Consider the following 12,816-nt stretch of genomic DNA (forward strand, 5'->3'; position numbering starts at 1 on the left):
TACAGTGAAGTAAAATCCTAATCAAACATTGCTATCGGACAGCAAATGCAATAAACTTTCATTCCCCTCAAAATTAACTTTCAGCATAGTGTCCGTAATGTGTATTTTAGCTGTCTTCTAGGTTGTGTCCTCAGAATTGAAATTTAAAGAGCCACACTAATAACAAAAGTAATCTCATATGTGGTTACATTTGAAAGTGTACATTCTAAACACTGCTGAGATAGAGCGACCCAGATTGGGTCAAATATGGGCCGATCCAGTCCTGAACAAAGTTTACACCACAAGATTAGGTTCTAGGTCTGACCCAACATACAGAACCCAAACATAGGTAAGTAAAACAAATATAATCTGCATGAGGAAACAAATAATATGTTGGTTAAATTAAATTTAATTCAGTGTTATTTATTTTTTAAATGAACCATATAATGTTTTATAAGCCTTCTAAAAATAAACAGCTGAATCTGAATAACAAAATTCATCCTCGGTTTAAAATGCAGTATGACATAATGCATATTTTTGCCCTAGTAGGCACATCTTTGCTTATAACTAAAAAAGTGACATTAATAAACAATGCAATGGAACTTAAATTACAAATAGATATAGCTGCTTGATTTGTAAATGCTGATTTTTATTGCCAGCTGCTACCTCTTGCTAATATACACAATAAGATGTTAATAAAATGTTAAGTTTAGTAAATAACATTGTTACTTTATACATAATACTGCATAAATATTGCAGTAAATGTAGTCTATTCTGAGTGTTTGATCCATTTTATGGTCAAAGTGTGAATATTGAACAGATTTAGCCAGCTATTGAGAATGAATTTTGATTTAAAATCCAGCTGAATTGACAAACAAAGCACTAATCAGAAAAACACCCAAAGGGACCCATTGTCATTTTGGACAAGCTGCATATATTTACTGCTCTCAAATGGATGAAAGACAAATGTTAGAAGTGGACTTTACTAGATTTCTACCAGAAAGCTAGATTTTAAACAGCATGCTACCATTTTCTGGAAAAAAAGAGACATTCCCACTGTGTTTTTGTTTTCATTTGTTCTTTTAAGGCCAGTATGAAGCACCACAAATAAAACATTGCATCCCAACACTGAGTGTTTGACTCAATTACTAATCTTTAAATGATAGTCAATTTATGTTATAGTAATTATGAGGTCTGAATTTCCATTCCCAAAATAGCCATATCACAGGCTTTTTCCCCAGTGCCTGTTAAAGACCTGCTTGTCAGTATAGTTAGCACAAAAATAATGATAAGGATTACTTTGAAACCTCTGTAGAGAAGCTCTTACATTTCTTCCTCTCCTGCTAATGAACACAATTAGGAATGAAACTGAGCTCATTTTAAACTAAATTGAACCTCATTTGCCTCTTGGCCTCAAGGGAGTCTCGCCCCTCAGCAGTGTGGAAAGACCAGTTTGGACATCACTTCCTCACTTCCCCCATATTTTCTCTGCTCTTTGGCTGAGCTATGGAAACCAATTCACCTTCACATGCACAAGGATTTTATTGAATATTCCAAAGCATTTTAAAGCAACATGTCACTCACTGTTCCATTTTAATGATTGTTTTGCAGATTAAGATTCCACTTGTTTAAATACATTTAAATACTCAAAAAGTTCATTATTTCTGTTGTTCATTTCAAAATGTTAAATTGACGTACAAACAACAATATTTCAGGCATTTGCTTTTGATCATTTTGACAAAACTTAAACTCAAGAACACTGGGATTATGCAGCAAGATAATAATCCAGACCTCATCAGCAAGTCTACCTTTGGGTGTTTTAGAGTGATCTAATCTGGATTAAAGCATGACTGAGTTAATGTATTGTGACATCCAATTGAGTTGATTTAAAAACAATTGTGCAAGGAAGAGTGAGCCAAAGTTCTTCCACACGTTTCTCCACACAGATTTAAGAGACTCATTGTTCATGGAAATGCTTAGTAGTAGCTGCAAAAGGTGGCACAACCAGGAATTAGGTTTAGGGGGAAATTACTTGTTTGCATGTTTTGATAGTTTTTTACCTTAGTAAATTAAATCATCATTTGAAAACTACTTCTTGTATTCACTAGGAAAGTGTGCAATGATACAAAAAAAGTAAAAACAAATCTTTAACGGGGCAAATACTTTTTTTTCACTGTCTTGTACAAGATCGGACTTTTATTTTTTTAAATTGAACAACTGAAAAAAATCCCCTGATGTAATTCAAATGGTTCAAGATCCAGTTGTGTGCTTCACGTGCAGGTGAAGGTTCCGCTCGTAAATAAACATTTGAAATAACGAAACCAGCTCAAATAAAGAATCAGTATTGGAACTCTTCGTTACTCTCCTCCCTCCCTGCCTCTCTTCCTCCTCTCTCTCCTCTCCAGTCAATGCGTTGAGGCAGCAGCAGGAATCCTGCGTGTGGTTCAGTGGCTGGAGGACAGCAGCAGCAGCAGCAGCAGCAGAAGGAGCAGGATACATCCCAAACCGAGCTGACCTGACCAGCATGATGGAGACTGTGAGAACCGTGGCTTGCCTGTACCTGCTGGTGGGCGTCTCGCTCCAGGTGGACGCGAAAAGTGGGAAGGAGACGGCGAGAGTCGGGAATTTCATGGAAGATGAGCAATGGCTGTCAACCATCTCTCAGTACAGCCGTAAGACCAAACACTGGAACCGCTTCAGAGATGTGAGTGCCGTATTTTCTTCTGCCTTTATACCTCCGCACTGGCGCTTTGGATGCACCTGGTGGAGTAAAGCCGCAAAGTTAACTCTCACCCCCAAACTACATACACAATGCTGCGTTTTAATCCGCATTAGTCGCCACGAAAAATGTTTTAGAGAGATTATAATTTTCATCTTTTTAGACAAGACTGCAAGTCCGAATAAGCGCGCGCTCCCATGTCCGCGCCCCTCCGAACTAATGAATGTGATGACTTTACACACTTTTACCTTTTTTGCATATATAAAATTTTATATATATATATATATATATATATATATATATATATATATATATATATATATATATATATATATATATATATATATACCTTTGTGTGTGTATATATACCTTTGTGTGTGTAGGGGTGTGTGTGTGTCGGGGGGGGGGGGCGTGTGTATGTTTGCCTTTTTAAGACTGGCACAAAGTGTGATAATTGTAAACTGGAGACATCATACGTCTTTTTCCTCATTTTTGACATCAGAAGATGCATTCTCCCCCTTTGAACCTAGATTTTCTAGAACCACCTTTAGTCCTACGTTGTAAAGCTGCCAGTCTTTATGTCTCTGCCAGTTAAGGCCATACACGACTGATATTTTGTTCATTCTTTGTAAAATCAGATTGAAAGATCAGACTCTTTTTTAAAAGCACTTTCAGGTCTTTAAAAGATAGGCCTGATTCCCAATTGAATTCCCAATTGGATTTAGTTTCAGGCTTTTCCAACACTGATATGTGTTGGTGTTGTGGATGTGGACTCAAATGTGAACAGGACATAAACATCACAAGGAAGCACACGAGAACCAGGACGAGAACAACAGTTCTGGGGAAAATCTAAGGAGGAAATGAAGGGAGGGATGGCTTATGGTTACAGGAGATGCTGAGTAGGGAAACAATGGATCTAACTAACCAAAACCTAGAAATTAATAACAAGATCAAAACCAACATACACAAAGAACAGAACTTCAGAAAGAGCTAAGAGCTTCCACACTAATTAATTGAATAATATGGAAATACCTTAATGACAATAATGAACAACCCAAAATACACACAATCCAAAAACATTGAAACATAACACTTAGCGATCATGACAAACACATGAATCTGCTGTTATCTCACCACTGACTGTATGGTTAGGGCTGTCCTCCTGCTTGAAGGTGAACCTCCACCACATTCTTAGGTCACTTTGCAGCCACACATGTTTCTTCCAGTATTGCCCTGCATTTTGCTCCTTATATCTTATCAATTCTAAATTGTTTACCTGTCCTTGCTGATGTACAGCATTTTCGAGAAATGATGCTGCCACCACCATGTTTCTCTGTAGCTCACTGTGTCTCTATGGTATGAAAATACTCAAAATACTTTTCATGGCTTTCATTGATCAAGGACTGTCTTCTTGCTATTTTTCCATAAGAGCCGTATTTGTTGTCTTGTTGGTAAATTCTTCTACCTGATCAGTGGATCTACTGTAACCTTAAATGTTTTGTTTTTATAAGTGAAAAATCATCATAATAACATAAATTAAGGCTTGGAAATATAATTCTGGATGTTATTAATATATATATAATGTGTTTCACTTATTTAATTGAGCTACTGAAATAAATAAACTTCTTAAGACTTTTAATTTATTGAATATGGCTGTCTTGACACAGAACATTTAAGAAAATCATGTTATTAATGTTATTGTTATGTTATTAAAAAACAATGTTATTAAAAAACAATCGAAAGGTAGAAAGATTGTCTATTAAATATTGAAAAGTGAATTTATGCCAGGTTAAGTTATGCTGTCACTTATTTTTACCTGAAATCTTCTAATGTAATGACTGAATTGACTTGTATGTTACTGTGTTTAAGTGTTTGACAGGAGCATTTTTTTTTCTTAGGAACCATATATTAAAAACTTAACTATTTCAGGGTATATAGTCTGATGTAAGGTGACCTTAGTGTGACAAAAGACAGATAAATCCGTGGCATAAACTTCATGTTTAAGATCTCTTTGGAGAAGCTGGTGAGCAGTCTGAAATCCATGCAAGCCTCCACCTTAACATCCAGCAGCTGCTGTTTGATCTCACTGCTGGGAAATATCAGCTCAGGCAGATAGTCTTATCAGTGTCGGCCAGAGAAAATTTCCAGCGTCTTTTACCGCCTTCGGTGCTACGTGAGGGTGCTCGCGATGTCCGCACAACTGGGTCTCAAGAGAATTTGTAATTGAATCGCAAATCTCAGCCACCAAGCAAATTTACATATCACCCCTCCTGGAGCTTGAAGCGGTGTGCCTCACCTGTCTGTTTGGATGAGTGTTTGGCGAACTGAAGGGTTGAACAGATTTGGGATGAGGCCTCATGGTGGGGGCGTCTGGCAGTATGCCCACCTGCAATATCCTGAGTACATTTGTTCTTGGCTATAAAATTTACCTTCAGTCCTCTACAAATTACAAAAGACAAACAAGATTTTTTTTGGAACAGTTTGGACCGAGGCTGAGTGGGTCAGACCATTTATTGTCCTTAATGAATATTGTAGGTTTACGAGGGGATGCTTGTACAGCTGTATCTCAACAAATTACAATATTAATAAAAAGTTAATGTCTTTTAGCAATTGAGCTCAGAAAAAGTGAAACTCATCTGTACACTCATTATAGACTGAGGCCTATATTTCAAGTGTTTCATTGAACATTAAAATTGTGTAATGAGTTAAATTTTGAGTTTTTATTACCTTTAAGCCATAATCATTGAAATTAACTGGAATGAAGTGAAATTATGAGTTTTCTGTTTTGAATTTTGTCACTGAAATAAGTAAATATCAAAATTTTGATTATATTTTAGTTTATTGAGAAGCTCCTTTGTTTTTGAATCAGGATGTAGTTAGCAAATATCAGATATCCTGGTCAAGATATTCCTTATACATAATGTCTGGTGGAACTTTAACTTACAATTTACTTTTTAGTGTTTAAAAAATGAGAAATATTTTAAATAGGTGTGAAATTCATGAAACTAAATGTTAAATAAAGTTAAAATAACACTTAAGACCATGAGAATTCTGTTTTAACCTCATGATTTTTGTGTATCTTGCTGGATAATATTACACACTCTATGGCAATTACAGAAAATCCTAATGATTTTTAAGAGGTTGTCAGATTAAATTGACTTTAGTACATCCGGAATCCAACACGCTCTCCTAAATGTCAAATAATAATGAAAAAAAAAAACCTTTGTAGATTAGGTTAATTAAAGTTTTATTAATCTACAGTGAATTTCCGTTGAAAAGTCATGGTTGTGATAGGTTTTTGAATGTCAATGTGTTTGGTAAAATGTAGCATCATGACCTCTTGTTCAGGAAATGGTGGCATTTCAGTCAAGAAAAGTCAAAAAAAAAAATTCATCTTTGTTATCAAACAAAACGGAAAGGAAGAAAAAAGAGAAGGATTGACTGCAGCATATGTGAAGATGTGATGCTGTGAACAGATGGGTGTGCTAGCTTGTGCTCAGACAGGACAGTAATCTGCTGTTCGGGGCATTGAAATACTCCATCTGAAATGTGAAGGTTGCATTTGTTTACCAGGTGTGAAAAACAGATGGATTTGTACCTACATGAAATAAAGACAGGATTAAAAAAAGCCTTGTTGACATGACATGATAAACAGCACATCCAGCCATCTGTCCATCCAAAACTAGAGCTGCTCTGCCTCTCTACAATAACTCTTCACTCAATGGCAGTTACAGGGTCTCATAAGAAAGACCTTATAGCTGTCATTAAGTGCCTCGTCTTGCACAAAATATACTTGAATGCAGTCTCATTTATATATATATATATATATGTATATATATATATATATCAATCTGCTAAGAAGCTTGTGCCATTGCTCAAATAAATTACTGTGTACTTTTTTTATTCAGCCAGATTCTCCCATCTCTCTGAGCATTGCAGATAGGGACCTCATTAAGAAGCTCTGCAGACTCTTAGCCCACTATAGAGCACTGTTTAAGGTTTCCACCTGCCAGAGCTGAGTCCTGGCAAGTGGACTCAGCCAGCCATGGTTTTACTGATGGAAATGTATAAGATGTTTTTCAGCTGGCTACTCTGCTCTTTTAGATATTAATATTAATTACTGATATTATTTCTTTTATTGGTGCATGGAAATAACTTGATTTATAGTTTTATTAACTTTACTCTGGTGGTTTCGTTAGCCTCTTGGCAATGTGAATATTGTAGCATAACATATTATCTCTGCATTGTCACTTGTTCCAGGCTTATATGATTAATAATAGTGCATTGATTTTGGATTAAAACAATTCAAAGTACATAGGCTTTCATATATCTCAGCTACATGTTGAGATATTTGGAAGATGCATCAGCAAATTCAGTTTCTCTTGTCCTGTTTGGTTTTTCTACAACAGTTTAGGGCAGGGGTGTCAAACTCCAGTCCTTGAGGGTGTCCTGCAACTTTTAGATGTGCCTCTGCTGCACCACACCTGAATAGAATAATTAGGTCATTAGCAAAGCTCTTGAGAACTTATCTACACAAGGAGGAGGTAATTAAGCCATTTCATTCAATCAATCAATCAATCAAATTTTATTTGTATAGCACATTTCAGCAGCAAGGCATTTCAAAGTGCTTTACATCACTACAAACACAGAAACACAAAGCAATATAGAATCAATCATTAAGTCAAGTTACATCAATAAATTTGTAATTGATTACATTTCAAATACAATTCTAAACAGGTGGGTTTTCAGTTGAGATTTAAAAGAAGTCAGTGTTTCAGCTGTTTTACTCCAGTTCATTCCAGTGTTTTGTACCTGTGGCACAACTAAAAACTGCAGGACACCGGCCCTTGAGGACTGGAGTTTGACACCTGTGGTTTAGACCTCGACCAGAGCTGATAAACTGATTCCATTAAAACATTTTGTAACATTGAATTGTTTTTTAAGCTTGTCTCCATTCCCCTATCAACTGTTATTTCTTCTGGATCAGCAAAGACTTGGCATGGTTTTTGAGTCCTAAAGTCAATACTAGACGAAACAGATGGTTATTCTTTCAACAAACCAGTTCCAGTTCTTTTCTAAGGCTTGCTGTGGAGCAATTTCTGAACTCTATAGTTGAGCCTTTCTTTAGCTACTGAAGAATTCCTACCAACATCAAATTAAATTATCTTATTTCTATTCCATTCAAATTATGGAATGCCAGTATCTAAAGTTTAGTCACGTTATTTTGTCTCATTTCGTTAAGTGTGTTTCAATCTTAATTTGCATATATTTGCACATGGCTTACTGCTTAGTCCCTCAATTATTTCATAATGAAGACTGTAGGGATTTTGAACTTTTGCAACAGTTAGACAGCATTAATAACCTCAATTATATAGGTTGCCTGCCTGAGTCCAATGGGATAATTTTATTTACTTTTGCCCTTGTTGCATTTTAAGGTCAAGAACAATTTGGCTTTGGGTTTTCATTGGTGCCTCCATCTCCAGATTAATGAAATCCTAAGGTTGTCCAATTTTATTATATTTTTTAGAAAATAAATATACTGTGAAATATACAGTACAGACCAAAAGTTTGGACACACCTTCTAATTCAGTGGGTTTTCTTTATTTTCATGACCATTTATAAGGCAAGAAATCCCACTTATTAACCTGACAGGGCACACCTATGAAGCAAAAACCATTTCAGGTGACTACCTCTTGAAGCTCATCAAGAAAATGCAGAGTGTGTGCAAAGCAGTAATCACAGCAAAAGGTTGCTACTATGAAGAAACTAGAATATAAGGGGTATTTTCAGTTGTTTTACACTTTTTTGTTTATTGCATATTTCCACATGTGTTATTCATAGTTTTGATGCCTTCAGTGTGAATCTACAATGTCAATAGTCATGAAAATAAAGGAAACTCATTGAATTAAAAGGTGTGTCCAAACTTTTGGTCTGTACTGTAAATCAAGCATTAATGTTGTTTTTTAATTAAAAAAGGCTTGATTCACTAAGTCTGATATTTAAACTTCTTAGGAAGCAGAAATTACTCATTATTATATTCATTAATGCATTCCAGTGAAAAGCCGCTTCAAGGCAAAAGTGTTGTGCCAAACATTATTCCACTGAATTCTCTCATGTCCTGTGAAAGTCACTAATTAACTTCCAATTAAACTCCCATAACCAACCTGCTTCATATACATTATTTATGGCACGCTCCTATAAATGAGACAACATCAGTGGCTTGTTCACTGACCCTTCAACAGGTCGCTCCTGATTGAAGTCTTGATAAATGGAGGACCAGGGAAGGCTCTATTTTTCAGCAAATAAGATGTTGCTGCATCTTGACAGTGAGCTCATTCAGCTCACAGAGCCGCTGTCAGTAGAGGGTTTTCAGCTCCTGTAATCATCCTCCACCATTTATTAGCTTCCCGCAGGATTTATGCTTCAGTGCTAATGGCCACTGTAATTACAGATATGAAAAGTTAGAGAACGGAGGATGTATGCGATTATGTGAATATTATGAGGCCTCTTTCCAGTTTTGATAGAGTGCCACATCGCTGGGTGGAAATTATGTTTGGGAAAAAACCGTGACACTTAATAAGCGGATAGTTATCTGAAAATCGACCCGTCAAATTTTCAGTTTTCACAAGCAAAAGAGAGGGAGAGAAAAGGAGATGCTGTTGTCTTTCCACCACAAGTGTGGGTGGCTCTTAATTGAGTGTAAACAATGCTTTGTGTTGCTCCTGTTGAGAAGTTCCCCCCTCCAGATACTAATTTATGTCTCTCAAAATAAAAAAAAATAAATTAAAAAACTTGTAAAAGTATTCATACTCCTTAAACTTCTCCAATTGTTGTCCCATAACATTTCAATTTATGTATTTATCCAATTATCATAAAACTATTTGTTGTAATAGGAAAAAATGTTTGTAGATTAATATGTTTCCTAATTGAGAGTAGCTGTGCTGACATTAGTGTGGAAGCACACAAATCAGCAGCAGAAGTATCAGCAGCAGCAGTGATGGCCTGAGTTCCATCTTTTTCAGCTGTTAACTTCGATGTGAGTTTCTGAAAATGTCGGGCTGAATAATTAGCTGTTCCAAGGCTCTTCTTCTGGCTCCATTGTTCATGCATTATTTATAGTGGCATCTGCCTGAGTTGTCTCTGTACTCGTGAAGCTCCCCTCTATGCCTTGCTGCAGGCAGAGTGATGAATACTGCCTCTCCGTGAATCTGTCTTCGCTTATAGCTGGCATGACGGCACACCCAAGATTCGATAGATGATCCAGAATTTTGACAAACAAACAGAACTGTTTTATTGCTTTTTCACGAGCTGGTGATGAAACAGTGGATTATTTTACAGCCTTATTCAGGAACTTTGCAGGGCTTTCTGAGGGGCAGTCCGTTAAATGCTTAGCATTGGGAATCACAGCACAGAGCTGAAAATAAAGTTTCAAAAAAATTGAAACAATGACATTTACTCTTTTCACATTTTGTTCTTATTTGTCTCTTAACTCAGTAAAACAAAATAATTACTAGAGGTAATTCTAAATGCAATATATATATATATAAAACAATAGAATCGCTCAAATACAGCAAATGAGAGCAAAATTTGTGCAAATGGAGAAAATAGGAATAAAAATATAAATTAAGCACCACCCAGTTGTACTTGGCTAATCGCTCTGTCTCCAGGCACACTACATTTCATTCATCCACTCTCAGTCAGCTTGATCAGTTGAGCAAGTTTCTTCTCGATAAAAATGTTTATTATTTTTCATACATCATCAAAGGTTGCTAACAGACAAAAGAATCATCCATCATACAACAGGAAGCAAAGAAATCTAGTTAATAAAGCAATATTGGCTTCATAGAATGGACGTGTAATCTGAAATAATATTCTTTGACATGATACGTAATTTTAGAGCCATTAATATGACCCCAATGCATCATAAGAATGAGGTAAATTGAAACATACAGATATGCATAAAAGGTCTCACAGTTTATCCTCAGGTGAACGTGGATGATTGTTATTAAAGGTCAGTGCAGTCCTCCGGTAGGCTGTTCCCTGTATTTCGGGAGTTTTTATTATTAGCTTTCTGATTTGAAGGTGCCCTGCACATATCTATGTTCTGATGAATTCCCCTTGGGTGAATGTAATTTAGAGCAGCACAGTTGTACCTCCTTGGAAAAAGGAGATTTGTAGGAATTGTGGTCTGTGTAACTGTTCTGTCTGGGTGCAATCCACATGCGTATGACTTTAATGTAACGACACAGAGGAACAGCACCTTTAGAGCTCCTAAAAAAGCTGAATTTTGTTTGCGTAAGCATACACAAATTATTATATCTACTGCATTCTGATGCAGATTCTCTGGTGTGACCTTAAACAGGCCTCATCTGTGCCTGATTTAAAACAAATCTTCAAAGAAGACTGGGCTATAATTCATCCACAGCTACACATAAATCATTGCCAGTCTATGCAAATGCTTGATAGCAGTTGTTGCTACCAGGGGAGGTACAGCCTGTAATAAGCTTTAGGAGGATTTAACTTCTTTACATAGAGACAGATTGACTTAGACTGCTTGTTTTTGTTAATAAATGAAATCATCATTTCAAACAGATTTTCTTATTTAATCAGATTATCTTTTTCTGTTTGTCAAATTTGTTTAATGATTTGAAAAGTGTTGATTATGTAAAACAGAATATATTTATATATATAACAGACTTTTATGACACTAGTATGGATATTTTAATACCTAAATAGCAACATTGTAAATTTCAGCTTAATGATTCAGAACAAAAACGGCCAAAATAGGATCTGCAGCAGCACAGTGCCATGGAGTATGGATTTGTGGATGAATTGATGACTTTAGCCTGAGATCCAATAAAAAAAAATATCTATATGGGATCGAATGCTGATATTGGTTTAAAGTGGTCCCACATCTACTTAAAATGTATGGATTACTTCTAGGGAGGATTACCCAGCACAGAATAGATAACATGTCAGGCAAGGGAACACTAATAACTTCATAAGTGTCTCAGTCATATAATTACGTCTCTGCGGAAGCAGAAATCTGGTGTCAAAACATTTAAACCACGTACAAACAATTAAACATCAAAAGCCATTTTCTCACAATGTGAGTGATTGTCACAGAAATATGTGGTCAGCTTAATTTGGCTTGCACTGTCCTGTCTGGCTGACAATATGCACCTGCAGAAAGGCTCTTGGTGTGAAATGAAGCGCGTTTAGGATGGCAAAAGGCTGTGTCACAGTTGGACCCTGGAACAAGCATTACCAGCAGGAGTAAGCACTAACATTCAGCTGCTGAATCAAGCAATCAAGGCAGAGTAAAGGCAACACTCATAACAAAATGCTGTTAATTGTCGACTGTACCAAGATTGCTGTGTAATACAGTGAAGATGACAAAGTTATTTGAAATTGAACTACAAATTATTCAGCTTTGCACTTTAGGTTGTTTGCTAGAAGTGTTTAATTACACCTACAGTACAATGCAAAAATGCCAAACAGTTAGATGAGCAGCATCTATAAGTGAAGTATTTCAAAAAGATGACAGAAATCCAATTAAGATAACAGACACAGGACCAGAGGGCTGAACATTTTCTGTAGCGTATGCCAAGTTTTTAGCTTAGAGCTATTTAGAATTCATCTTGTTGGTGCTAAATACAATTTTCTGTCTGTCAGGCTGTGTTATCTTTAGTGTTTTTCATAGATTTCATAGAAGGAAATAGGAACAAATTGTGTCTTTACCACAGGCTGAAAGCAACAGTTTGTCTAAAGATGCGATTTAAAATTGATTCTTTGTTCTGTTGCAGATGTAGGGATGCAGCTAAGATTCAATTTAATTTAGAAAAGGTACAGGAACGGAGTCAGAAATCTGCAAAGAAGCAGTTAAAGTGTAGATTAATAAAGAGAAGATCCTTCAGAGAGCCAAAAGATATATTGCTCAACACTATTCTAATGGAAAGTGAAATATAAAGGCAGTTAGAGATGGCTTGCAACTTTTTGACGCTTTTGAGCAGTAAACTCTGGTACTTTGTGAAAATCTACCTGAAAATGTTTAATTTTAATTTGCTTAATAATAAAAAAAAAATTAATTTGTTTAATTAAAATGTAATTAAACAAAA

General features: G+C 35.9%; 1 protein-coding gene across 2 annotated transcripts in view; it reads left to right on the plus strand.

Annotated features, from left to right (window-relative positions):
- The first annotated feature begins 2,375 nt into the window (after positions 1–2,375).
- LOC114152103 (testican-2) overlaps positions 2,376–12,816 on the plus strand; it is a 41,946-nt gene continuing 31,505 nt past the window's right edge. Inside the window, exon 1 of one of the 2 annotated variants that reach the window (XM_028029822.1) lies at positions 2,376–2,683. In XM_028029822.1, the coding sequence (XP_027885623.1) occupies positions 2,504–2,683 (180 nt within the window). In that variant the 5' untranslated portion in view covers positions 2,376–2,503. The remainder of the gene's footprint in view (positions 2,684–12,816) is intronic. The other variant, XM_028029821.1, reaches the window with a different exon arrangement.

This window comes from Xiphophorus couchianus, chromosome 10, assembly GCF_001444195.1.
Source record: "Xiphophorus couchianus chromosome 10, X_couchianus-1.0, whole genome shotgun sequence".
NCBI lineage: Eukaryota > Metazoa > Chordata > Actinopteri > Cyprinodontiformes > Poeciliidae > Xiphophorus > Xiphophorus couchianus.